Source organism: Ovis aries, chromosome 26, assembly GCF_016772045.2.
Source record: "Ovis aries strain OAR_USU_Benz2616 breed Rambouillet chromosome 26, ARS-UI_Ramb_v3.0, whole genome shotgun sequence".
Taxonomy (NCBI): domain Eukaryota; kingdom Metazoa; phylum Chordata; class Mammalia; order Artiodactyla; family Bovidae; genus Ovis; species Ovis aries.
The window spans coordinates 1,611,074-1,634,684 of NC_056079.1; the positions used below are offsets into that span (position 1 = coordinate 1,611,074).

At 48.0% G+C, this 23,611-nt stretch overlaps 1 protein-coding gene across 1 annotated transcript in view; it reads left to right on the top strand.

Moving 5' to 3' along the window:
• The window catches only part of MYOM2 (myomesin 2), a 64,234-nt gene extending 42,058 nt beyond the window's left edge, over positions 1–22,176 (top strand). Inside the window, exons 24-37 of the mRNA XM_004021826.5 lie at positions 2,011–2,055; positions 2,565–2,701; positions 6,718–6,862; positions 6,987–7,046; positions 11,873–11,940; positions 12,346–12,459; positions 12,765–12,852; positions 13,358–13,396; positions 15,601–15,706; positions 18,412–18,575; positions 18,811–18,847; positions 20,027–20,049; positions 21,129–21,184; positions 21,548–22,176. Of these exons, the coding sequence (XP_004021875.2) occupies positions 2,011–2,055; positions 2,565–2,701; positions 6,718–6,862; positions 6,987–7,046; positions 11,873–11,940; positions 12,346–12,459; positions 12,765–12,852; positions 13,358–13,396; positions 15,601–15,706; positions 18,412–18,575; positions 18,811–18,847; positions 20,027–20,049; positions 21,129–21,184; positions 21,548–21,865 (1,400 nt within the window). The 3' untranslated portion in view covers positions 21,866–22,176. The remainder of the gene's footprint in view (positions 1–2,010; positions 2,056–2,564; positions 2,702–6,717; positions 6,863–6,986; positions 7,047–11,872; positions 11,941–12,345; positions 12,460–12,764; positions 12,853–13,357; positions 13,397–15,600; positions 15,707–18,411; positions 18,576–18,810; positions 18,848–20,026; positions 20,050–21,128; positions 21,185–21,547) is intronic.
• Positions 22,177–23,611: the final 1,435 nt, after the last annotated feature.

The following is a 23,611-nucleotide window of genomic DNA, read 5'->3' on the forward strand; positions in this document are numbered from 1 at the left end:
GTCAAAAATGCCATAGCTTGCTCATCTAATCCTTTTCTTATCACTGGGCAGTTTGCTTGCCACAGCCAAGGGGGTGGTCTCAGAAGAGGGATACAGTGGTCGGTGGGGGAGGCTAGGATGGGAGGGGGTGCTAGGATGGTGGTGGGGAGGGGACAGGGTCTGATGATGGCAGGCGTCTGGGGGTCCCATGCAGACATTGGGTAAGTTGAGGGGAGCCCTGTGATCTGACGGGACCAGCAGGAGAATGGCAGAGGGGTGCACCGTCTCTGCTTCCTGGGGTCCCCAGCAAGCAGGAACAGGCTGGAATCTGCTCACAGGCCTTTTAAGCTGCCCTTTCTGACCCCTATGGCGTGGTCTTCAAACAGCCTTTTATTTGCAAAAGATCCTTATTCTGATAAGTGGTGTACTCCTCTGCTCCATTTGAGAGTTTGAAGACGTTTCACCTAAATTTTAAATCATTACAAAGGACGAATGTTTCTAGTACCTTTTATATTGTGTACGGACATCAAGTACAGTCAGGCAAAACCTTAATGCTGAAGCTTTAGGTCATCTGATGTATGGGAGCTCCTGCTGTGAGACCCGCTGGGACACCTTCAAATCAGCTGTCCAGGTTGAGCTACTTCTGGTTACAAGAAGTCTGCTTCCTTGTTCAGGTCAAATGCTGCGCTGTGCTCAGTCGTGTCTGACTCTTTGTGACACCCTGGACTGCAGCCCACCAGGCTCCTCTGTCCATGGGATTCTCCAGGCAAGAATACTGGAGGGGGTTGCCATTTCCTCCTCCAGGGGATCTTCCCCACTCAGGGATCGATCCAACCTGAATCTCCTGTACTGCAGGCAGATTGTTTACCCCTGAGCCATTGCTGCTGCTGCTAAGTCACTCCAGTCGTGTCCGACTCTGTGCGACCCCATAGACGGCAGCCCACCAGGCTCCCCCGTCCCTGGGATTCTCCAGGCAAGAACACTGCAGTGGGTTGCCATTTCCTCCTCCAATGCATGAAAATGACAAGTGCTGAGCCTTTGGGGAAGCCCAAAGGCTGGAGTGGATTTGCATACAGACCTTTGTAACCATGATCTCATTTCTAAATTCTAATTTTAAGTAGGAAGGTGAAATAAATTATTTAGAATCTTCGGTTTTTAACTTATTCTTGAGACTCTTAGGAGCAATGTATTCTGTTTATTTATTTATTTCCTTAGGTTTTTTTTTTTTTTTTTTACTTTACAATATTGTATTGGTTTTGCCATACATCCCAGTTTTTTTTAAATTATTATTGTCTAGTTTATTATAATTTTTTTAAACTCATGAAAATACACCACAGTGAAATTCTGGGTAGGTGAGAGAGATGTTGAAGCAGGACAGTCTGAAAGCAGAAGGAAAATCACGGACCAGCATGTTCTCGGCGAGCCAGACCGATTTCATGAAAGTTCGTACGGAATGAGAGGACGTGGAAGTGCAGCCCTCTGTGTTACCCTGCGCCCGTTGGCCTCTATCTGGCACACAGCTGCCCTTCCAGCCCTGCACTCAGGACCGCCACCCTAACCAGTCCTAAAGCACCCCTTTAGGGAGTGGGTTGTCTCCATGTGAGGCACCACTGACTTCCTGCAGGGCTTCCCAGGTGGTGCTACTGGTAAAGAGCCTGCCTGCCAACACAGGAGATGTAAGAGATGGGGGTTCAGTCCCTGATTCGGGAGGATCCCTGGAGGAGGGCATGGCAACCCACTCCAGTATTTTCGCCGGGAGAATCCCGTGGACAGAGGAGCCCGGTGGGCTGCAGTCCATGGGGTGGCAGAGAGTCGGACACGACTGAAGCAGCTGAGCACATGTGCACTGATTCCCCGGAGGGAGTGTTCACAGCTCACGTTACCCCGTCTCCTTCTCACTTCAGTTCTCATTTCTTTCACAGCCTCAAATGAAATCTTGGTGACGTCGAATCTCTGTTTTGTCTAGATTTGCTCTGGCTTAAAACTGAATATACAGGTCAAAACCACTGATGCTGTTTGTCTTAATTTCAGAGCTGGAACGTCTGAAGGCCCTGAGCAATGAGATCAAGAACCCCAGTAAGTGGGCCTGGATCGGAGCAGGGCCGTGTCTGTGACCCTGAGCAGCCCTGGGGGGCCTTGCTTCGTGTGGCAACTCGCATGCTTGTCACCGTGTGGCTCAGAACAAGTAGTGGCTGATACTGTAACCGGCAGTGATTTTCATTGCATACCATGTTTTGGACTTCGGGTTGAGTGTGTCTGCTTGATCCAAGTGAGAATTGCACCAGGTGGGATCTTCAGCTGTGGATTACGCTGAATTCAGACGGAATATGTCTGTGGTCCCTGGGCCCTCAGGGAACCAGACCATGCCTGCTGAGGACCCACGGGTGTGAGGCTTTGATTGCAGTGCCGGGCTAACTAGAGTTGTGTTTCTTAGTTTTGGTTTTCGTAATCAAGTCAATGCTCAGGGTTTTTTTACATTTTCAAAAAATGTAATAGTGAGGATTGACATTTTCCTACAACACGCAACTCTTCTTTCTCACCAGGATTCATGCACTATTGACCTGTGATTTCTTTTCTTCTGCTAGCGATTCCTCTGAAGTCAGAATTAGCTTATGAGATTTTTGACAAGGGCCAGGTCCGCTTCTGGCTCCAGGCTGAGCACTTATCCCCAGACTCCAGCTACCGCTTTATCATCAACGACAGAGAAGTTGCCGACAGCGAGGTAAGTGTGTGTGAGTGTGGCTTTGGAGGCTTCCGGGTGTGAGTGAAAGTCAGTTCCTGAAAGTCAGCATTCTGGGTTTGTTTTCATCCCTTTTGGGCTGCAGAAGGCTGACAAGGTGGGTGAGAGAAGGCTAAGGCTGGCACTGTTCAGAGCTTTGGTCTGGGTTACATGAGAGATGGGGAAGTCTTTAAATTCAAGCCTATTACAGTTAAAAAGCAACAATCTACGTTTTAGAGACATTAGCTGGGTGTCACGGAAAGGGTCTGGTTACACGGGGTGAGCGATATGCTCCACAGGTCCATTTATTTCCTCTTCATAGGGGTTTTGAAGGCGGATATTTTTGCCCTGATGGGAGCAAGGCCTCCCTTACCCTGCCCCAGCCCCCAGAGCTCCTGTGGAATGTGACGCCAGGGAAATTGGTGTCTTGAGCTTGAGCTTTAGGCTGCCTCCGGGCGAATCTGGGCCAAGAAAACGCATAGGACGCTGTGATGCGATACCTTGTCCTCCTGCTGCTTTTATTTGTATAGAATGAAGCTTACGGATGTTAGAAGGTTCCTGGTTTGCTTGTGGAATATTGTGTTTCCATATAAATCATTCTGTCTAATTACTACAGCACAACCAGGAACGTGGTGAAAGCTGACCGCTTGACTGGAGCCCTTCCTTACTGTTCAGTGGTGCCCTGGGGGCCTCCTGGGTCCCAGCGTCCTTGCCTCCTCTGTCCTCCTGGTACTTGATGCCCGCTGCTTTGTGTCTATTTAGCAGTCCCGCTGAGCCTCAGGCAGGTGCCTCAGCCACTTGCTGCACGAGTATGAATGGGACTGGCTGGGGGGCAGGGTCGCCCACTCTCCTTCTGAGCCGGGCTCCTTATCCCTGGTCTGACACCTTTTAGTAAACTTGGTTAGATGGATGTCCCTCAGGGAGAGGTTGTGTGTAGACAAAGATCCTGTGAGTTTCTTTCCCAGTCCATCTTCCTCTTGAGAATAATGACGTCCTTGAAGGACTGTACAAGCTGGGGGTTGGCTAGTAAGCAGAAAGCACGCAGCCCTCTTGGCTGCAGAAGAGCCCACAGTATGGACACTGCATAGAAGAGTGCCGTGATCGAGGTGACTGGAGACATTTTTTATGAGCAGAGATCATGTAGGTGTACAATGGAATTTAGTGTAATTGTGCTTTATCTGTAGAGTATATTTTGATTAATATTTCCTACCTGCTGTGGGTAGCTGGCTTTAAGAACGACATCTTCGCTACACAGCTCATCTTTTGCAATAGGGCTGTACTATTTCACTGCCTTAATTAGCAATCCACAGGTGACTCTTCCGTGTGGAGATTGATGCTGTTTTGTGAAAGTCACATAGAAACCTGTATTTATGGCCCCCATAAAATCATTGAACTTCATCTCACTGCATAATGGCAGTTGCCAGAAGGCTAATTTTTTCTCAAACCTGCCCAGACCCTGTGGTGCAGAAGCTAAGAGAACGTAGAAGGCTCTGGGTTGCTGAGGATCTGGTTGGTGAGAGAGGTTCCTTTTCACCTCTCAGGCCTAATTAGAGCAGGTTCCTGCAGGCTGCTCCTCACAGATGCTTGAAGGGAGCGAAAGTCTGACAGAATCAGAGCAGCTCCTTGAAATTTGCTCCTGGTTTGCAAAAGCAAATACTCAGAACTACAAAGGCACTCACGGGCCCCACAAGGTACTCTGTTTGGCCCTCAGCCCGCTGCCTCTTCCTTGTCCAGCCCCCGAGAACCACCCAAGTCTCTGGGAAGGAGACAGGTCCCATGTGATCAGCACCATCTCCCAAAATGACCTCCCTCAAAAGTAATCTGAGCTCATGTGTCTCATTCATGTGTCTCTTACTTGATACACACCAGTTTCCCATCGAGAAAAATACCTAAGCCACCCTCTACAAGAGCACAGTGTAAGCTTCACCTGTTAGAAATGGTATTGGAATTTCCAACTGTCAAGGTGATTTTTTTTATGTTTACTGGAAGTTAAGGCCCATGGGCATGGGCTGGCTTGATTCAGTTAAAGCCCGAAAGTCATCTTTGGTCAAAGAGAACCTGAGGTGTCACGTTAACCCCCAGGACCTCACACACTCATTCTCTTTTCTCCGTGGTTGGCAGCTTATATTCTGCAAATTGCATTTGAGTTACCTCTGTAGCCTAGAAAAATGACATAGAACCTTGCCCTCCTGGAGGTTATCCCAGAGTGGAAGAAACACAACCTGAGTCAGAGGATGATACAGAAAAAGTACAGAGCGTGTTAAAACAGTTAGGTGTGAGCTAAGTCATTTAAGAGAGAAAGAAAGTGAAGTCGCTCAATCGTGTCCGACTCTCTGCAATCCCACGGACTGTAGCCTACCAGGCTCCTCCGTCCATGGGATTTTCTAGGCAAGAGCACGGAGTGGGTCACCATTCCCTTCTCCAGTGGATCTTCCTGATGCAGGGATTGGACATTCAAGTTTCCTGCATTGGCAGGTGGGTTCTTTACCACGAGCGCCACTTACAGTGAGTGCTGATGCTGAGAAGGAGCTGTTAGAGCCTGGAGAATATAAAGGAGATTCCCAGAGAGTGGGCTCCTGGGTTCTCCTCAGGAGGAATAGTTTGGGGAACAGGCATGCCCTGCAGCCTGCCCGCGGGAGAGTGGCAAGGTGTGGGCTGGAGACCAGGTGGGATGGGCTGACTGAGCAGAGTGGCCATGGACGGGGCATCTTGGAAATGCACTTGGATAAAACGGAAGGAGGGAGAAGGCAGAGGGGCCTCCTCCAACACCAAGGAGGGAATTTGGAGCCAACCCTTGATGCTGAGGGGGCTGAGCTTAGGGCAGCTGAACAAAGGCACTCTCTCACTAACATTTATCTCGGCACTCTTGGGATGCTGGCATTTGGAACCCACAATATGAATGTCAGCTGACAGAGGAAGCTGAGCACCCTGAAAATAGATGCGCAGAATCTGTCAGGATGTGGCTGATCTTACGCAGTTTCTAGTCACCTACAGACAGAAGTGTGTCCTGGTAGTATCATCAAGGTGAGGGTCGTGGGAGGAGGGTGTGTCTAACAAACGGAGTGGCCTCCCCTGGTCCTGAGCAGTGACCCTGCTCACCTCGCTCCAGGCTGTGCTCGCCTGGGACAGGTCAGGTCCAGGCAGGGAAGCCTTTGCTTAAGTCCCAGCTGCCTGCCTCTGGAGGGGGCAGGAAGGCCTGCAGGAAGCATTACCGGTAGAGGTGGCTGTGCCTTTGTTCACTCTGGGCGTGGAGCAGGGTGAGGTCCAGGCTGAGGGATGCCCCGGGGAGCCCATCCTGGCTCCTTGGCCCCCGTTCCCTGCCTGGTGGCTGTGCTGGAGACGGTTGTCGATGTGCTTGTGCCCCTCCTGCCTCTGACGTGCTCGATGGCGACCTCTGACCCAGGGTGGAATAACACGTGGCCCATTAGCAACCACATGGGATCGGAGCACCTGCAGCTCATCACAGGCAATGAGGGTGGAGTCTGCAGGAGACTGAGCCCTGGGTGGGCTGTGCCAGGAAGGGTCCCCCCAAGGCTGCCCAGATGGGGTTGCAGAGCCTGGAGACCCTCAGCCCTGGTGCCAGCATGGTGATGGGGCAGAGGCGACCATTCGGGATGGGCCCCGAGCCCCCAAGACTGAAGCCCTCGCGGTGTGGAGGCGCTTGTGTTGCCGTCTCTGGTTCTGTGGTCACACGAGTCCCAGTGCATCCCGCTCTGCTCCCCACGTGCTGAGTTATCTCATGGCGGGTACACGTTCCCAGGGAGTGTGCAGAGTTTTTGCTGGATTTGAGTGTAGGTTGCTCCCCACATAGACCCAGGGCGTCATTACCAAATGTCCCTTATTTGATCTTTGCTTCACCAAGAGGTTCAGTGGGTGGAATTTCACTTTCTGGTTTTTTGGGCAGCATACTCCCTTAAGATACAATACTTGAGTGACTGTCAGATCCCAGAGAGAAAGCTTCAGGAAGGCATTTTCCCTTTCGGGAAGGTGGGATTCTCACCTCCCCTGTGTGCTCCCAGACACACAGAATCAAGTGTGACAAGTCCACTGGCGTCATCGAGATGGTGATGGATCGTTTCACCGTCGATAACGAAGGCACCTACACTGTGCAGATTCAAGATGGAAAAGCCAAAAGCCAGTCTTCTCTGGTTCTTATTGGAGATGGTACGCTATGTGGAAGGTCCTTGTATGTTCACAAAAGAAAATTCAAAACAAATTCTTCTGATTTGAGAGAAGCATGTTTATGTCATTTCTGTTTTTCTTTTTTTTCCTTAAATATTGGATTTAGCATTCAAGGCTGTCCTGGAAGAGGCTGAATTTCAAAGAAAGGAGTTCCTCAGGAAACAAGGTAGGTGGTCGGCTGGCTCCCCCACCACTGGCATGGACGAAGGTGTAAGATTTGAGTATTTGTTTGGAGCAGATCCTGTCAGGCCAGATGGCTAACTGCAATTTTAAAATGAAGTCAGATCTCTTCTATTCTGTAGAAGTTTGGACCCTTTCTGTTCCTTTATTTCATCTGTGCTTTTTTCTTGCTTCTCCTTGAAAAACCCTGGAATCTGTTGTTTAGTGTTCGTGTTTTCCTGCAGTGACAAGGAAAGGGTGCCCCCATTGCAGGTCCATACAAGTCCAGTGACTGTAACAAAAAGAGGAAAGAATGGAGGGAGGCAGTGAGGTGGGGGCTTTATTAGGAGAGATGGAGAGAGGGCCATAGACCCAACTCCAATTCTCAGGAGCTTATTATTTTATTTAAAATTGTGTGAACTTGAACTTTTAGAGGTCATTGTTTAGTTACAAATCATATGTTTTAAATACATTGTTTTTAAAATGCATATTATCAATAACTAGATATAAAGGAAAATAGGCAGGGGTTTATTTGAAAGACATTTTTTTATTTTTAAAAAAATTTTATTGGAGTTGATTTACAAGGAATTTCTATTGTTTTTTTTAAAAAGTTAGAATACAGATTTTAAAATATAAAAATATCATTTTTGTTTTTATGTTATTTTTATTTTTAATAGACAAAAATATTTATTTTACCCATTTCTACCATATGATTCTTTAACGTTGTAGAATGTATTTATATGGAAGAAATTAAAAAATACTTTCTAAATCTGCTTTGTATTTTTTTAAAATAAATGTATTTATTTTAATTGGAGGTTAATTACTTCACAATATTGTATTGGTTTTGCCACACATCAACATGAATCCACCACAGGTATACACGTGTTCCCCATCCTGAACGCCCCTCCCTCCTCCCTCCCCGTACCATCCCTCTGGGTCGAATCAGTGCACCAGCCCAAGCATCCAGTATCATGCATCGAACCTGGACTGGTTATTCGTTTCAAATATGATATTATACATGTTTCAATGCCATTCTCTCAAATCATCTCACCCTTGCCCTCTCCCACAGAGTCCAAAAGACTGTTCTATACATCTGTGTCTCTTTTGTTGTCTGGCATGCAGGGTTATTGTTACCATTTTTCTAAATTCCATATATATGCGTTAGTATACTGTATTGGTGCTTTTTCTGGCTTACTTCACTCTGTATAATAGGCTCCAGTTTCATCCACCTCATTAGAACTGATTCAAATGTATTCCTTTTAATGGCTGAGTAATGCTCCATTGTGTATACGTACCACAGCTTTCTTATCCATTCATCTGCTGATGGACATCTAGGTTGCTTCCATGTCCTGGCTATTATAAACAGTGCTGTGATGAACATTGGGGTACATGTGTCTCTTTCAATTCTGGTTTCCTCGGTGTGTATGCCCAGCAGTGGGATTGCTGGGTCATAAGGCAGTTCTGTTTCCAGTTTTTTAAGGCATCTCCACACTGTTCTCCATAGTGGCTGTACTAGTTTGCATTCCCAGCAACAGTGTAGGAGGGTTCCCTTTTCTCCACACCCTCTCCAGCATTTATTGCTTGTAGACTTTTGGATCGCAGCCATTCTGACAGGCGTGAAATGGTACCTCATTTTGGTTTTGGTTTGCATTTCTCTGATAATGAGTGATGTTGAACATCTTTTCCTGTGTTTGTTAGCCATCTGTATGTCTTCTTTGGAGAAATGTCTATTCAGTTCTTTGGCCCATTTTTTGATTGGGTCGTTTATTTTTCTGGAATTGAGCTGCAGGAGTTGCTTGTATGTTTTTGAGATTAGTTGTTTGTCAGTTGCTTCATTTGCTATTATTTTCTCCCATTCTGAAGGCTGTCTTTTCACCTTGCTTATAGTTTCCTTTGTTGTACAGAAGCTTTTAAGTTTAATTAGGTCCCATTTGTTTATTTTTGCTTTTATTTCCAATATTCTGGGAGGTGGGTCATAGAGGATCCTGCTGTGATTTATGTCGGAGAGTGTTTTGCCTATGTTCTCCTCTAGGAGTTTTATATTTTCTGGTCTTATGTTTAGATCTTTAACCCATTTTGAGTTTATTTTTGTGTATGGTGTTAGAAAGTGTTCTAGTTTCATTCTTTTACAAGTGGTTGACCAGTTTTCCAGCACCACTTATTAAAGAGATTGTCTTCAATCCATTGTATATTCTTGCCTTCTTTGTTGAAGATAAGGTGTCCGTAGGTGTATGGATTTATCTCTGGGCTTTCTATTTTGTTCCATTGATCTATATTTCTGTCTTTGTGCCAGTACCATACTGTCTTGATGACTGTGGCTTTGTAGTAGAGCCTGAAGTCAGGCAGGTTAATCCCTCCAGTTCCATTCTTCTTTCTCAAGATTGCTTTGGCTATTTGAGGTTTTTTGTATTTCCATACAAATTGTGAAATTATTTGTTCTAGCTCTGTGAAAAATACTTCTGGTAGCTTGATAAGGATTGCATTAAATCTGTAGATTTCTTTGGGTAGTATACTCATTTTCACTATATTGATTCTTCTGATCCATGAACATGGTATAATTCTCCATCTATTAGTGTCCTCTTGGATTTCTTTCACCAGTGTTTTATAGTTTTCTATATATAGGTCTTTAGTTTCTTTAGGTAGATATATTCCTAAGTATTCTATTCTTTTCATTGCAATGGTGAATGGAATTGTTTCCTTAATTTCTCTTTCTATTTTCTCATTATTAGTGTATAGGAATGCAAGGGATTTCTGTGTGTTGATTTTATATCCTGCAACTTTACTATATTCATTGATTAGCTGTAGTACTTTTCTGGTGGAGTCTTTAGGGTTTTCCATGTAGAGGATCATGTCATCTGCAAACAGTGAGAGTTTTACTTCTTCTTTTCCAGTTTGGATTCCTTTTATTTCTTTTTCTTCTCTGATTGCTGTGGTCAAAAGTTCCAGAACTATGTTGAATAGTAGTGGTGAAAGTGGGCACCCTTGTCTTGTTCCTGACTTTAGGGGAAATGCTTTCAACTTTTCACCATTGAGGATAATGTTTGCTGTGGGTTTGTCATATATAGCTTTTATTATGTTGAGGTTTGTTCCTTCTATTCCTGCTTTCTGGAGAGTTTTTTTTTTTATTATTATTATAAATGGATGTTGAATTTTGTCAAAGGCTTTCTCTGCATCTATTGAGATAATCATATGGTTTTTATTTTTCAATTTGTTAATGTGGTGAATTACATTGATTGATTTGTGGATATTCAAGAATCCTTGCATCCCTGGGATAAAGTCCACTTGGTCATGGTGTATGATCTTTTTAATGTGTTGTTGGATTCAGATTGCTAGAATTTTGTTGAGGATTTTTACATCTATGTTCATCAGTGATATTGGCCTTTAGTTTTCTTTTTTTTTATAGCATCTTTGTCAGGTTTTGGTATTAGGGTGATGGTGGCCTCATAGAATGAGTTTGGAAGTTTATCTTCCTCTGCAATTTTCTGGAAGAGTTTGAGTAGGATAGGTGTTAGCTCTTCTCTAAATTTTTGGTAGAATTCAGCTGTGAAGCCGTCTGGGCCTGGGCTTTTGGTGGCTGGAAGATTTCTGATTACAGTTTCAATTTCCATGCTTGTGATGGGTCTGTTAAGATTTTCTGTTTCTTCCTGGTTCAGTTTTGGGAAGTTGTACTTTTCTAAGAATTTGTCCATTTCCTCCACGTTGTCAATTTTATTGGCATATAATTGCTGATAGTAGTCTCTTATGATCCTTTGTATTTCTGTGTTGTCTGTTGCGATCTCTCCATTTTCATTTCTAATTTTATTGATTTGATTTTTCTCCCTTTGTTTCTTGATGAGTCTGGCTAGTGGTTTGTCAATTTTATTTATCCTTTCAAAGAACCAGCTTTTAGCTTTGTTGATTTTTGCTATGGTCTCTTTCGTTTCTTTTGCATTTATTTCTGCCCTAATTTTTAAGATTTCTTTCCTTCTACTAACCCTGGGGTTCTTCACTTCTTCCTTTTCTAGGTACTTTAGGTATAAAGTTAGGTTATTTATTTGACTTTTTTCTTATTTCTTGAGGTATGCCTGTATTGCTGTGAACTTTCCCCTTAGCACTGCTTTTACAGTGTCCCACAGGTTTTGGGTTGTTGTGTTTTCATTTTCATTCATTTCTATGCATATTTTGATTTCTTTTTTGATTTCTTCTGTGATTTGTTGGTTATTCAGCAGCGTGTTGTTCAGCCTTCATATGTTGGAATTTTTAATAGTTTTTCTCCTGTAATTGAGATCTAATCTTACTGCATTCTGGTCAGAAAAGATGCTTGGAGTGATTGCTTTGTATTTTTGTGTTGAATGTGTTATTAGCATATGACTTTTACGTTTATATTAAGCAAAATGGTATTTTCTACAGATACATAAATTCACCTTTGATTTCAGATGCTATGTAAATAAAATATCACATGTTGATATGATTGCTAGGTCAAACTGCTTTTTCTTCATCATACTTGGATTAGTTCTCTTATTTCAAGGTTTTTATAGGCTATGCTGGTGGATGTTCAGTCAGACATGTGCCTTGAGAAGAAATATAGTATGTCATTATTCTTCTTTCTAAAGGGCAGTAGCTGTCAGATGTCAGTAAGCAGGAGAGACTGGGCAGCATCGTCTTGTTGGAAATGGAGATTTTTGTACCAGGGTTGCACATGCTGAGGTCAAAGCCCTGAAGATTAGTTTTATTAAGTTATCTTGGTTTCAGACTGAACAACTACTTTCTTCTGCTCTGAATGCATTTATATGTATGTGTCTGTGTATACATTTTTCTCCTTTTAAAAAACTTTTTTCCCCTTCTGCCCCTCAGGCCCACATTTTGCTGAGTATCTGCACTGGGATGTTACAGAAGAGTGTGAGGTGCGGCTGGTGTGTAAGGTGAGAGATCGGTTCCACCCAGGAGCAGTGACGATCAGGGAGATGGTCAGATCACACTTGCGTTGTTTTATATTATGTATAAATTTAACATGCACTGCTTACAACTTGTTTTTATTATTGAAATCTTCTATGAACCAAAAGAAACTTAAACGATCTAATTTCTTGGATTAGAAGAAAGAGGAGTCATTCACTCTTCTTGTCAGGGCTTAATTATTTCAGAAGCTGGAATTTAGAAATGTATTTACCATTGATAGAACAGATAGCTTTCCTGTGAGCTTCTGTCTGACACTGTCTATAATAAAAGTTTATTTACTTTTTTTAGGTCTGTGGTTTGGAATCAGAAAAGACTTTTTTCTCATGAGCTCCAGCAATTCACATACTCAACATAAGACCCCTGTCTTGTAGGTTGCAAACACCAAGAAGGAAACGGTTTTCAAGTGGCTAAAGGATGATGTTCTGTATGAAACGGAGAAGATGCCTGACCTGGAGAAGGGTGTCTGTGAGCTGCTCATACCAAAGGTGTGTGTGTGTGTGTGTGTGTGTGTGCACATGTGCGGGTGCTCTGTCATTTCAATCATGTGTGATTCTTTGCGACCTTCTGGTTCCTCTGTCCATGGGATTCTCCAGGCAGGTATACTGGAGTGGGCTAAAGAAAACAGAGAGAAACAAGGAAGAAGAGTCTTTCAGATCTCTTGTGAATTCTGCCTTATCTCCCAGTCTGCATGCTGAATTTCCATGGTTTGCAAAGGAAATGTATCAGTTTGCATTAGGTCTTATATCGTGGCATCAGTTCTACATACATATGGGATGTGTTTCATTTGCAGTTGTCGAAGAAGGATCATGGTGAATACAAGGCGACCTTGAAAGACGACAGGGGTCAGGATGTGTCTACCCTTGAGATAGCTGGCAAAGGTATATGAGCACCTCTCCCTGCTCCCAGGGAAGTCCACCTGGCCAGCAGGGTGGGTGTGAGATGCGGGCGAGGCCTCCAGCGCTCTTGGGCATATTGTGTCTTTGGTGGCAACACAGTAGAGGGCAGGCTTCTTCTCCTGCTGTCTTCAGAGGTGCTTGAGTGAGTTGAGAAGGATGTTACTCTGGGCTTCTCTGAAACGCCATCTTCATCCACCAGCAGGGGCCAAATCCTGTCCCGTGATGAATGTGTTAAAATGATTGAACCCAGGATGAGGTGGTTCAATTAAATGCAAGGTCAGATGAATGTTGAGCAAAATGTCCTTGCTCCAGGTTTACAAAATGGAGAAATTAGGATTTATCGCCACATAAGCCTTTCATGGATATACATTGCCATTTTAATGTTTCATTTTCAACTGAACATCCAGCTTTCCAATATCAGTTTAATTGAACGTGAAAGCGCTGCTGATAAATTAGGCCTGTAACTGCATTTCCTCCTTCCTTTCAGTGTACGAGGATATGATTTTGGCGATGAGTAGAGTCTGTGGTAAGTAAATGCCTTTTAATTTTCAAGTCATTTCGGGGCTAGACTCTATTTCCCGAGAAGGGCATTTTCCACAGCTGATGGAACCACAGCACATCTGTGAACAGGCCCAGATTCAGTGGCAGGACAGCGGCTTGTGGATGACAGAGGCATACAGAAGGGGCTTTCCTGTGGGGTCAGGCTAACGGCCCACAGAACAAGAGTCTGTTCTTAGTGTCCCCAGGGCTGAAGGCGATGTGTGGCTGCAAAGCAAATCTGTTGTGATAGAGTTAGGGTCCCTCGACCTCCTTACCCTTGTGATAAGGAATCTGGAGGGGTGACTTTCAAGTTCTCATTCAGAGGTAAAATTCTGTAACTGTGGATACAAACAAAGCTGTTATAAGAATCGATGCCAAAGTGATAGCTCTCTGTGTGGAGGACGCTGTGTGTGTGAACACACACCTGAGAACATGCGGTTGACACTTCTCTAAGTTTCTACCTGAATTCTGAGGCAGAAAGGCAGAACCAGAGCCTCAGGCTCCTCAGTGAAGTCTCAGCATCTCATCACTGCCCATGAGGTGTGCTAAGAGACCCTGGATACTTCCACAGCATCTTGGGAGAGACCACAGTATTGAGATGAGAACTCTGGCCCCGGGGGACTTGCGTGACCTGCTGTCACCAGCAGAGTCCTGGGGAGCACCGGAGTCATCTCGTGTCCCTAGCTCAGGAGCCCAGGCTTCCTTCTCAGGTCCTTCAGCATTCGCTCCTCTCGCGAGACATGTACTCTAGGATGCAACCCATCCAGTTCTTTCACGTTGGTAATCCTCCAATTTCACAAAAATGTCTGAGGTGTATGTTCTCTGAAGGGAGCCAAACTTATAGTGTATCCCTTGATTTTTAATACTTACAGAACTCTAAAATGTCTAATCAAATACGAATCAATTGTGAAACAGAAACCCTACGGCAGAACTTACTTTTCGGTGTGGCGACTGCAAAGATTAAATATGTATCTGGTTAAATTTTGTCTGATAAGACATAGATGCTCCTTAAAGCTTCAAAGTCAAGGCTTAGTCAGGACGCAGTTGAGATAAAGTGGAGAATAAGCACACGACTTCCTCGGCTTGTTCCCGGTCAGCGTCAGCCCTGGAAGCCAGGCTCTTGTCCGATTACCTGGGACTTGCATCCTGCTATCCTTTCTCCCCGTGGTGCGCACAGTTACTTATCCGTAGGTTCCGGCTGAAGTGAGACCCGGCTGGTGCTGTGGGGCAGAGTGTAACCCCGTGCAGTCTCAATGAGGAGCACAGGGACATACCGGCACCTGGATCTGAGCTGAGATATTTCCCAGGGCCGCTCTCCTGCCCGGCTGCCCCACGTGCATGCTCAGTCACTGCCGTCAGACCCAACCGCTCTCCTCTGCCCCTGCGTCTTACAGACGGTACCAGTCCCCACTCCCTGCTTGACTGGAAACCCTTCTGGACACGCTATCATTTACTGACCCCATCTGTAGTCTGAAAAATGACCCTCCTCTTTACACTCTTCTGTTAAAACTGCTGCGTTTCCGCATCTTTGTGTTTCAGGATGTGCAGCTTGCTGCCCTCTGCGGTTAGCCCACTGTGCCCCCCACCACAGGGTGAAATGTGAGGAAAAGCACGATGCAGGAAGGGGTTTAGAAAAGCCATTTTCTGGTTTATCTTCAGGCAGGAGCAGAGACAGGACTCCAGAGGCCATGGGGTGGGGCGTTCAGGTAGCCGGCTCTGAGCTCAGAGCCCCGTGGAGGGACTCCCACTGGGGCACTGTTGATGCATTCCCACAAAACGTGTAGGTGACGGAATGCCCAGGGGTTCTTCCCTTCAGGGGGAAGGAAGAGGGAGGGGAGGGGTGTGAGAAGCTGGGTGTGGTCTTGGCCACTGGGCAGGCCCGTCGGCATGGGGCCCCGTCTGCACTGGAGGCTTGCCTGTGGTCTAGTTGTAAGTGGATGCTGTAGTAGCGGCTGCATGGACGTGGTGAGGGACATGAGGAGCCCCTCGGGAACATTTTCTTGGGGCCATTTGGGTCCCTTCATGCCTCTGTCAAAGAGATTTTCAGGTACTTTTGGTGTGGATGTTAGAACACACCTGGGTGAGGATGTTTTTACGGGGATGTGGCCGGGCTTCCTAGTCCAGGGCCGGCCTGCTCTCAACCAGCACAGACTGCTCTGCTCAGGTCTGAGTCTGCTCTATCTTCTGCAGGAGCCTCTGCGTCTCCACTGAAGATTCTCTGCACCCCAGAAGGAATAAGGCTTCAGTGCTTCATGAAATACTTCACTGAGGAAATGAAGGTGAACTGGTACCACAAGTGAGTGTCCACGTGCCGTGGGCTGCGGCCCTGCGTGTCCACAGGGTGGTTTCCGGGGCCCGTCACTGGGACACGGGGCTTCTGGCCAAGTCCTCTTGAGACTTTGCAGTTTTGAAAAGTGATGACAGCCGTGGGCTCAGGGTGGGGCCATCTCCAAAATGGGGGGAGAGGGACAAAGAGATAGAAGTGCTGAAGGGGCCGGAAATCAAATTCTCTGCTGTCTCGGTTTAGACAAGGGTGGCTTTGCCAGTGACAGACGTTTTGTCAGAATCTGGCAGAGCTAATGGAAAAATAATATTCAGAAACCACACTCCAGATTTCCAGTCTGTTGCTTTCCCATTAGATCAAATAAAAAGAAAGGACCAAAACACACTTAATAGTGCTTAAGAGAAGAAAGCAAGTGAACTCAAGCCCTGCACAAAGAGGTTTCTCTGTTTTCACATCTGCTGCGGTTGCCCATCCAGGTGGCCATGCTCACAATTAAAACAATAGACTCTCACGACACTCACGGCAGTGGAGCAGGGCCTGCCCCCAACCCCGTGGAGGTCTGCCCTTCTGACCCTCCTCCCCAGGCTTATCTCCAGCACACTAGTCAAAGCTTCAAGTCTGTCAGGAACAGGACCAAATTCAGGGTTACCGTCCCCCAAGCCTGGCCTCTGTTGGGCAGTAAGTGGGGACTGTGGTTAGTCTGTCTCTAACCTGAGGACACGGGCAACCTTTCCAGACCATGTTTTCAGTGATGTCCACAAACCCAGACCTTCTGTTCCTCAGCCGACAGGACCCCAGCGTGTTCACATGGGCCTTACAGAACCTCGGCTATATGTCACTGTTTGACGATCAAGTTCTTATTAGACAATAATTGGAAACACAGAGAACAACAAGCATTTGTTGAAATACAGCCTGCCATTGGAAGCTACAGGGCCCACTTAACAGAGTCAGGGTGCCCGAGGGAGACTCGTCCTGGGGACCTGGGTAATCTGCGCCAGTGGGTGATGAGAAATCAATAGAGAGTGATGAGGGTTTGGTGAAACTTGCGCGTCAGCAAGGCTGATTGTTCTGTGAGGAAAATGCTGAGTAAGACATCAAGGGCCACTTGGAGGAAGGCAGAAACCTGCTCCTGAGGCCTTAGAAACCCACAAAGTAGAGTTAGCAGAAACGTCCTCTGGTAGGGGATATTTTTCTCTTGCTGGAAGGTGAAATGACTGTGATGCGGGAGGGCTAGACCTCAAAGTGTGAAGTACTGGCTGCTGAAGGCATGGGAGCAGCAGGGCTACTGAAGACTCCAGCAGCCTCTTTACAGAAGGAAACAGTTAACACTGTTTTAATCCCAGAATGTGGACTTTAACTCCACTTTGGAGCTTTGCTCAGAGGCCCCTGAAGTCTCAGTGAAGCCTGGGGCTCCCAGGGGAGGGGAGGTTTGGGACGACCCTGCTGCCAGCCCACCCCTGCAGGGACCAGCCTCCTGGTTGCTTTCACCCAAATGGGCAGACACGTGTAGGCTTTCGTTCATCTGCCTCTTTCTCCCTTTGATGTAAGCTGTTTCAAGATTACTTGGGAATAAAGGGATTCAGTCAGGTTTTGTGATCAACTAATAAAACCAAGGAGGCGGTTTTATCCAATTTGGCCCATTTAAGTCCCCAAGCAGTAGGGAACAGACAGTCCTTTGAGCCAAGGTCGTGGTCAGTGGGGTGATGGTTAGCGTGAACTCTGCCGCAGCTGTGGTGCTCCAGCAGGATTGGTTTGCCTTCTTCTAAGCTGACAGGTTCTTGGAACTGCTGTGGCAGGTGTGGGCTGAGCATGGGGCTGCTGGCCAGGGAAGGTTCTGGAGGCAAGGGTTCATCTGGGGATGGAGCCAGGCCGGGAGTGGTGGAGGGGTGGGCCTGCTGCAGACGGGGGATGTCCTGTGTGTCTAGAGGACAGAATGTGTTCCTGGCCCAAGAAGTCAGCAGGGCTGTGACCACGGGGTCGGGGCAGAGGTCAAGCCTGGGCTTGGGATTGGAGACTGGAGCTGGTCTCAGGGTCATGCTGGGCTGGGGGTGTGCTGGCCCAGGGGCTGGGGGTTCCTGCAGGAGACCCGTTGGGTGGCAGGGCTCCAGACATGTGCAGGCAGGCTGCATGTGGTCTGGTGTTTGGTGGACGCCCCCTCCTTCAATGCCATGTTCGTTGTTTTACGCGGCACGATGTCCTTGAGGCCCATCCGTGCGGTAGTGGGTGTCAGAATTTCCTCCCATTCCATCATGTGGCTGGGCCACCGTTTGCTTATCCATCGTCTGTCCGTGGACACTTGTTTCCACCTTTGGCTACTGAGCCGTGCCTTGTGAACCTCTGCTCCAGTCCCTGCTGCCCATCCTTCTGGTTACATATCCACTGGGATCATACAGTGGATCATACGGTGATTCTGTTTTTAATTTTTAGGTAGAAAAATAAGTCATGGCCTAGAGGATTTGAAAGTCTACGTGTGGCCAGCAAGCAGATGGTAAACTGCAGTGTATCTCTATGAAATAAGTATCAGATTTAATTTCGGAAGGTTTTCAGAGCTCAGCTGCTCATGTGGTTCGTATATGTACAATATCCAGAGACGTCTATGATGACATCGACTCTACAGCTTGGAGGAGGCTCCCTCCGAAAGACGCCCAACATGCCCCAGAGGTGTCTCACATGCAGTGTAAGATTGTAAATCGAATGTGTCCTGTGACTTTTCAAAGGGATGCTAAGATTGCGTCGAGCGAGCACATGAGGATCGGCGGCAGTGAGGAGATGGCCTGGCTGCAGATCTGTGAGCCCACGGAGAAGGACAAGGGGAAGTACACCTTTGAGATTCTCGACGGCAAGAAGAACCACCAGCGCTCGCTTGACCTGTCTGGTCAGGGTAAGATCATAATTCTCTGGCCCCTGGTAGTTTTGTACTAGGTGATCAGGGTAAGCTGGATGCTGAAAAGGAAACCACCGATTTTACGATTTTCATTCAGAGAGGAATACTTCTAAATCAGTGCTTTATTCTTTCGGCTATTTGTCAGTGTTCACTAAGCAAACTCAGGAGCAGAGAGAGTGAGTGAGTAAAAGCACATTCAAATGCTCACTAACGTGCGAAATATTCCTTGCAGCTTTTGATGAAGCGTTTGCCGAATTCCAGCAGCTCAAGTAAGATTTGCATGCTTGTCTATTATTCTGGGGTCCAGGGGACCAGGTGTCATTTTGGTTGAGTGTGGGGACCTCTGTGGATGCCTCACTGACCCAAGAGATGTGAAGCTCTAGGAAGTGGGGTAAATTGGCAGTTTAAGCCATTCCACATCCAGAAGAAGGCATCCTTTTAAACTATAAATGCATCTAACAATTAATTTTTTAGAGTTATAATGACCCTGGGTTACTTTAAATGAGCTTAAATACTGAATATCTGAAATAGGCATAATTATAGCCACACATCATACAGAGCAATTTTTAAAATGTTGGATGTTTAGTTTCCTTTTAGAGACTTCATATTTTTAGGGCAGTTTTAGGTTCACAGCAAATTGAGAGGAAGGGACAGAAAATACCTGCCCCCGCTCCCGATGCGGGGCCTCCTCACTCAGCACCCGCACTGCACCATCCACAAGTTACAGCTGGTGAGCCTGTGTGGACAGGTCACCGTCACTCTGAGTCTGTGGGTCGTGTTAGGGCTTACTCTTGGTGTTGGACAGTCTCTGGGTTGGGACACATGTATAATGACAGGTATGACAGGTATACTCACAAGAATTTCCCTACCCCTGTGCTTGTTGAGGGTCCCTTCTACTGGGAATCCTACGGTCTGCAGCCTCCTCAAACTGGCTTCTTTCACTCGGTCATAAGCACCTAATCTTCCATGTATTTTCATGGCTTGAGAGCTCATTTCTTTTTAGCAGATTAATATTCCATTGCTCAGAGCAACTTTTTAAAGAATGACTTGGGATTTCTAATCTGTGTCTCAATTTAGAGCATCTTTAAAACTGAGAACAGTCTTTGTCCCACACTAAGTTATTCAGTAAATATTTATTGATGGATGTATGCATAACTGAGGTAAATCAGAAATCAATATTTTAAAAAAATACCTAAAAATCTCCAATGCAATCTGGTGAAAAAAGAAATCTCTTCACCCTGCGAGTGTGGATGGCAGGCCTTTCTGTGGGTTTCAGCAGCTGGAAGGCAGGGGGGTGGGAGGCATCAGAACTCTGTTTGACCCTGTGACCTGGATTATTCTTGGAGAAGCTCTGTCTCTAGCAGACCTCTTGAATGAGTGATGCTTTAGTTGACAGCATTTGCTCATGACTCTTTTATTCTCTCTCCTCTGCCCTCTTTAATTTTTAGGGCTGCTGCTTTTGCAGAGAAAAGTGAGTACATGCTTGACTATAAGCACAGTACACTCTTGGGGGGTAGAGGGTCCGTATTTTAGAGCATTCACGGTGTGCACAGAGTGAGCACAGCAGACCCGCCTTGCCTGACGAAGCCCCAGGACTGCCCACGGCCCCTCTTGCCCCCAGCCGCCCACCCCCCCGCCCTGCAGCCCGATGCCAGCCCCCTTCCTCCTTGCCCTCCTTCCTGCCCACCCCCCACCACCCGTTCTGTGTCCTTTTATTCACTGCTCACTCAGGAGTGGCCACCTGAGGAGATGCAGGACAGGCTTCCAGTCCTGGAGGCAGGGGTGTGCCAGGCATGCGGGGGTCGGGGTCAGGGGCAGAGGGCAGGACAGAGGGGGATGGAGGCCACGGCCTGTCCTGGGGTTTGCAGGGAAAGGCAGGCAGGGAGGGGTGAACATGAGACTGGTCTGTTCTAGTGATTTCTTTGGGCTTGGGCGACAGGAGTGTTCTGAGCTGTCAGGCACCCAGTCGGGGTGATCCAGGCAGAGGAGTGTCCTCTCCAGGGGCAGGGCAGGTGGTGGAGGCTGGGCCGGCTGGGGGTTGGCACAGGTTGTGGGCGACTCCTGGTGGGCCCTTGGTGGGTGGGGGGTATCTGCCTGCCAGGTGGAATTTCAGATGTCAGAACATCACAGGAGGCAGAAAATTATTCTCTCTCTCTCTCTCTATATATATATATGTAGTATATATATATATACACAAAACATTGCCCTTGCAAAATCTTCTCTCCAGAGGCCAGGCCCCTCCATCTCCCAAAAGAATTCAGGAGGACACGGTTTGCCTGGTGCTGTGGCCAGGGTGAACTTCATCCTCAAAGCCCTGCTCAGTCTGAATTTCTAGAGTGTTTCACAACCCTCCTTTTCTGCCCACTGCCCTGCCAGCCCCTCCCAACATGGAATCACACCCCTCCATGCAGACCTCGGCCAGGGGCCCCCCAGCCATGAGCCTTGTCAGGCAGCACCCCACACCTGAGCCCCTCCTGGCCCCTGGGTGCCCTGACCCCCAGGAACAGCCCCGCGGATGGTGTTCTCAGCCAAGTTGCTTTCCTGTTGCAGATCGTGGCAAGGTGATCGGCGGCCTGCCTGACGTGGTGACCATCATGGAGGGGAAGGTGAGGGTGGGGGGTGCCCGGGAGGGTGGGGGGTCCTCACGCAGGCCCAGGGTGTGGAACCGGTGTGGGGGGTCCCTGCGTCCTGCCAGACCTGGGCTGTCTCTGCAGACCTTGTCTTCTCAAGGGACAGATGGTTGATTCTTCTGAATACACAGGGCACCCCTCCCACCATGGGACACCTTCCGTGTTGTGTCTGAGGCTCCTGCTGTCTCCAGTGGTGCCTCCATATACAAAGAGCATGTTGACCAAATAAATGATGAGTGGGGCAGATCAATGCCTGGGTGGGGCCGCAGGTCCAGTCACACAGAGGCCACCTGACTCTTCTTTCTCCATCTCCTCCTCTCTGCCTGCTCTTCCCCCAAGACCTTGAACCTGACCTGCACAGTGTTTGGGAACCCTGACCCAGAGGTAGTGTGGTTCAAGAACGACAAGGACATCGAGCTGAGTGACCACTTCTCAGTGAAGGTGGAGCAGGCCAAGTATGTCAGCATGACCATCAAGGGCGTGACCTCCGAGGACTCGGGCAAGTACAGCATGCACGTGAAGAACAAGTACGGCGGCGAGAAGATCGACGTGACGGTCAGCGTGTACAAGCACGGGGAGGAGATCCCCGACGTGGTGCTGCCCCAGCAGGCCAAGCCCAAGCTGCTCCCCGCGGCTGCCCCCTCACCCGCCCACTGAGGGGCCAGGGGGCCGTGCCATCGCTGCGGGTGGCGTCCCGCGTGGCCTGACAGCCCCTCGCATGTTGTGGTTTTATCTTGGTGTTCTGTTGTTATAGTTTTGGTCCTTCTGAGCAGAAGAGCGAGTGTTTCCCGTACAACTGTGTCTGCAGGCACTGGACAGGGTGGGCTAGGGGTGAGCTGATGCCTCGCTGGGGTGTTCGGTCCATGATGCCTGCAGGCCTGGGGGCTCTGAGATACTCGGGCGGTCAGCATATGTGCCTCTTGCTCTCTGCTTTCTCTCGCTTCAGACAATAAAACTTCAAAAGGCAACTTTTGGTGTCTCTTCTGTACCAAGCGGTTCCCAGCTCATCAGCCTGCTTGTGTCCCCGATCTGGTCTGGTTAATTGCAGGACCTGGGGCAGCTTCACAGCAGGAGCCCTGAGGAGCCGGGTGTCCAGGGCAGAGAATGGGGGGGTCCAGACTCCCACATGGGTCCTGTTCCTGCAACTTCCCGCAGGCAGGACACCCCGGCCAGTGAGAGGCCTTTGGTTTCCTAGGATTCCACCTGAATCCTTTCCTGAAAGCCCCTGCTGCTTTCCCCAGTCAATAAACATGGAGTGAAACCCATTCCTGTGCTGACCCCACCTGCGTATACATTCTCAAAACAGGAGGAGCCCTGGCGGGGTGTTTGTGTCCGCGGCAGGCAGACAGTGTGAACGATGGCTGTACTCACTCAGGCTTGAGCGTGACTCTTCTGCCTCCTTCCGAGGGAGACAAATGTGCTGCTGTCCGGAAAACGTGTGGTTTTTTTCCCATGAAAAAAACTCACCCAGGAGAGTGGTGAGAATCCACATGTGAATGTTAATGACATAGAAAATTAAAAGCCATAAAGATTGAGAAATTAGACTTCATAAAAGTGCATTCACGGTAATGATGGCATGAAACAAATGAGGAGACACACATTTGTGACCCGTCTGAAAGCGTCTCATTAGTGTGTGTGTGGGGGGTGGGTATTTATGAAAGCATCTTTTAAAGAACTGATTCAAACAATTGTTTAAGTAAATAAAGGTAGGTTTGTGTGTCTGTCGATGGGGAAAGCATCCGTAACTGGGGAGCGAGGGCTTTGCTTCTGCGTCTCAGAGCGTCGTTTCCCATATCTGGGCTCCTGGGCTGGTGCCTCACAGGGCTGGGTTCTGCGAACGTGGTGTCCAGCGGGCGCAAGAGCTGCGTTAGGGCCGCGACCAAGAAGGGGAGCTGGGCCGCCTCTCCGTCCTCCCGGGAGGCAGGAGGCCACGGAGGTCAGCCCAGCAGGCTTTCCTGTTCTTCTCCAGGGCCAGCTTCTCAGCGGCGCCGGGTTCGCAGCTTCCAAGAGCTTCCCTGGCCTCAGAGCAAGCCTGTCCCAGATCCGGTTCAGCCCCACCCCTGTGACCCCCTCTCCACCAGGAAGGTTCCCGCAGCTCCGGCTCAGAGTGAAGGGAGGAGATCCGCGAGCTCTTAGACATGTCCACTCTCAGCCTCGAGGGTACACTCTCCAGGACAAGTTTACGAAAGCGCAGAAGGCCGTGCCAGCCAGCGCCTGCGCTGGGGCTCACCACCTCTAGCTGGCACTCGGGGGGAGGGTACCGAACCACTGCACGCCCATCGGCATGGCCAGACCAGGCCCGTCTTTCTGATGCCGGCATGTTGCTCAATGACTGGAAGATTACTGGGGGCGTTATGGTTGCCCCAGGGGCAAGGACAGCTCTGGCAAATTACTGTTTCCAGG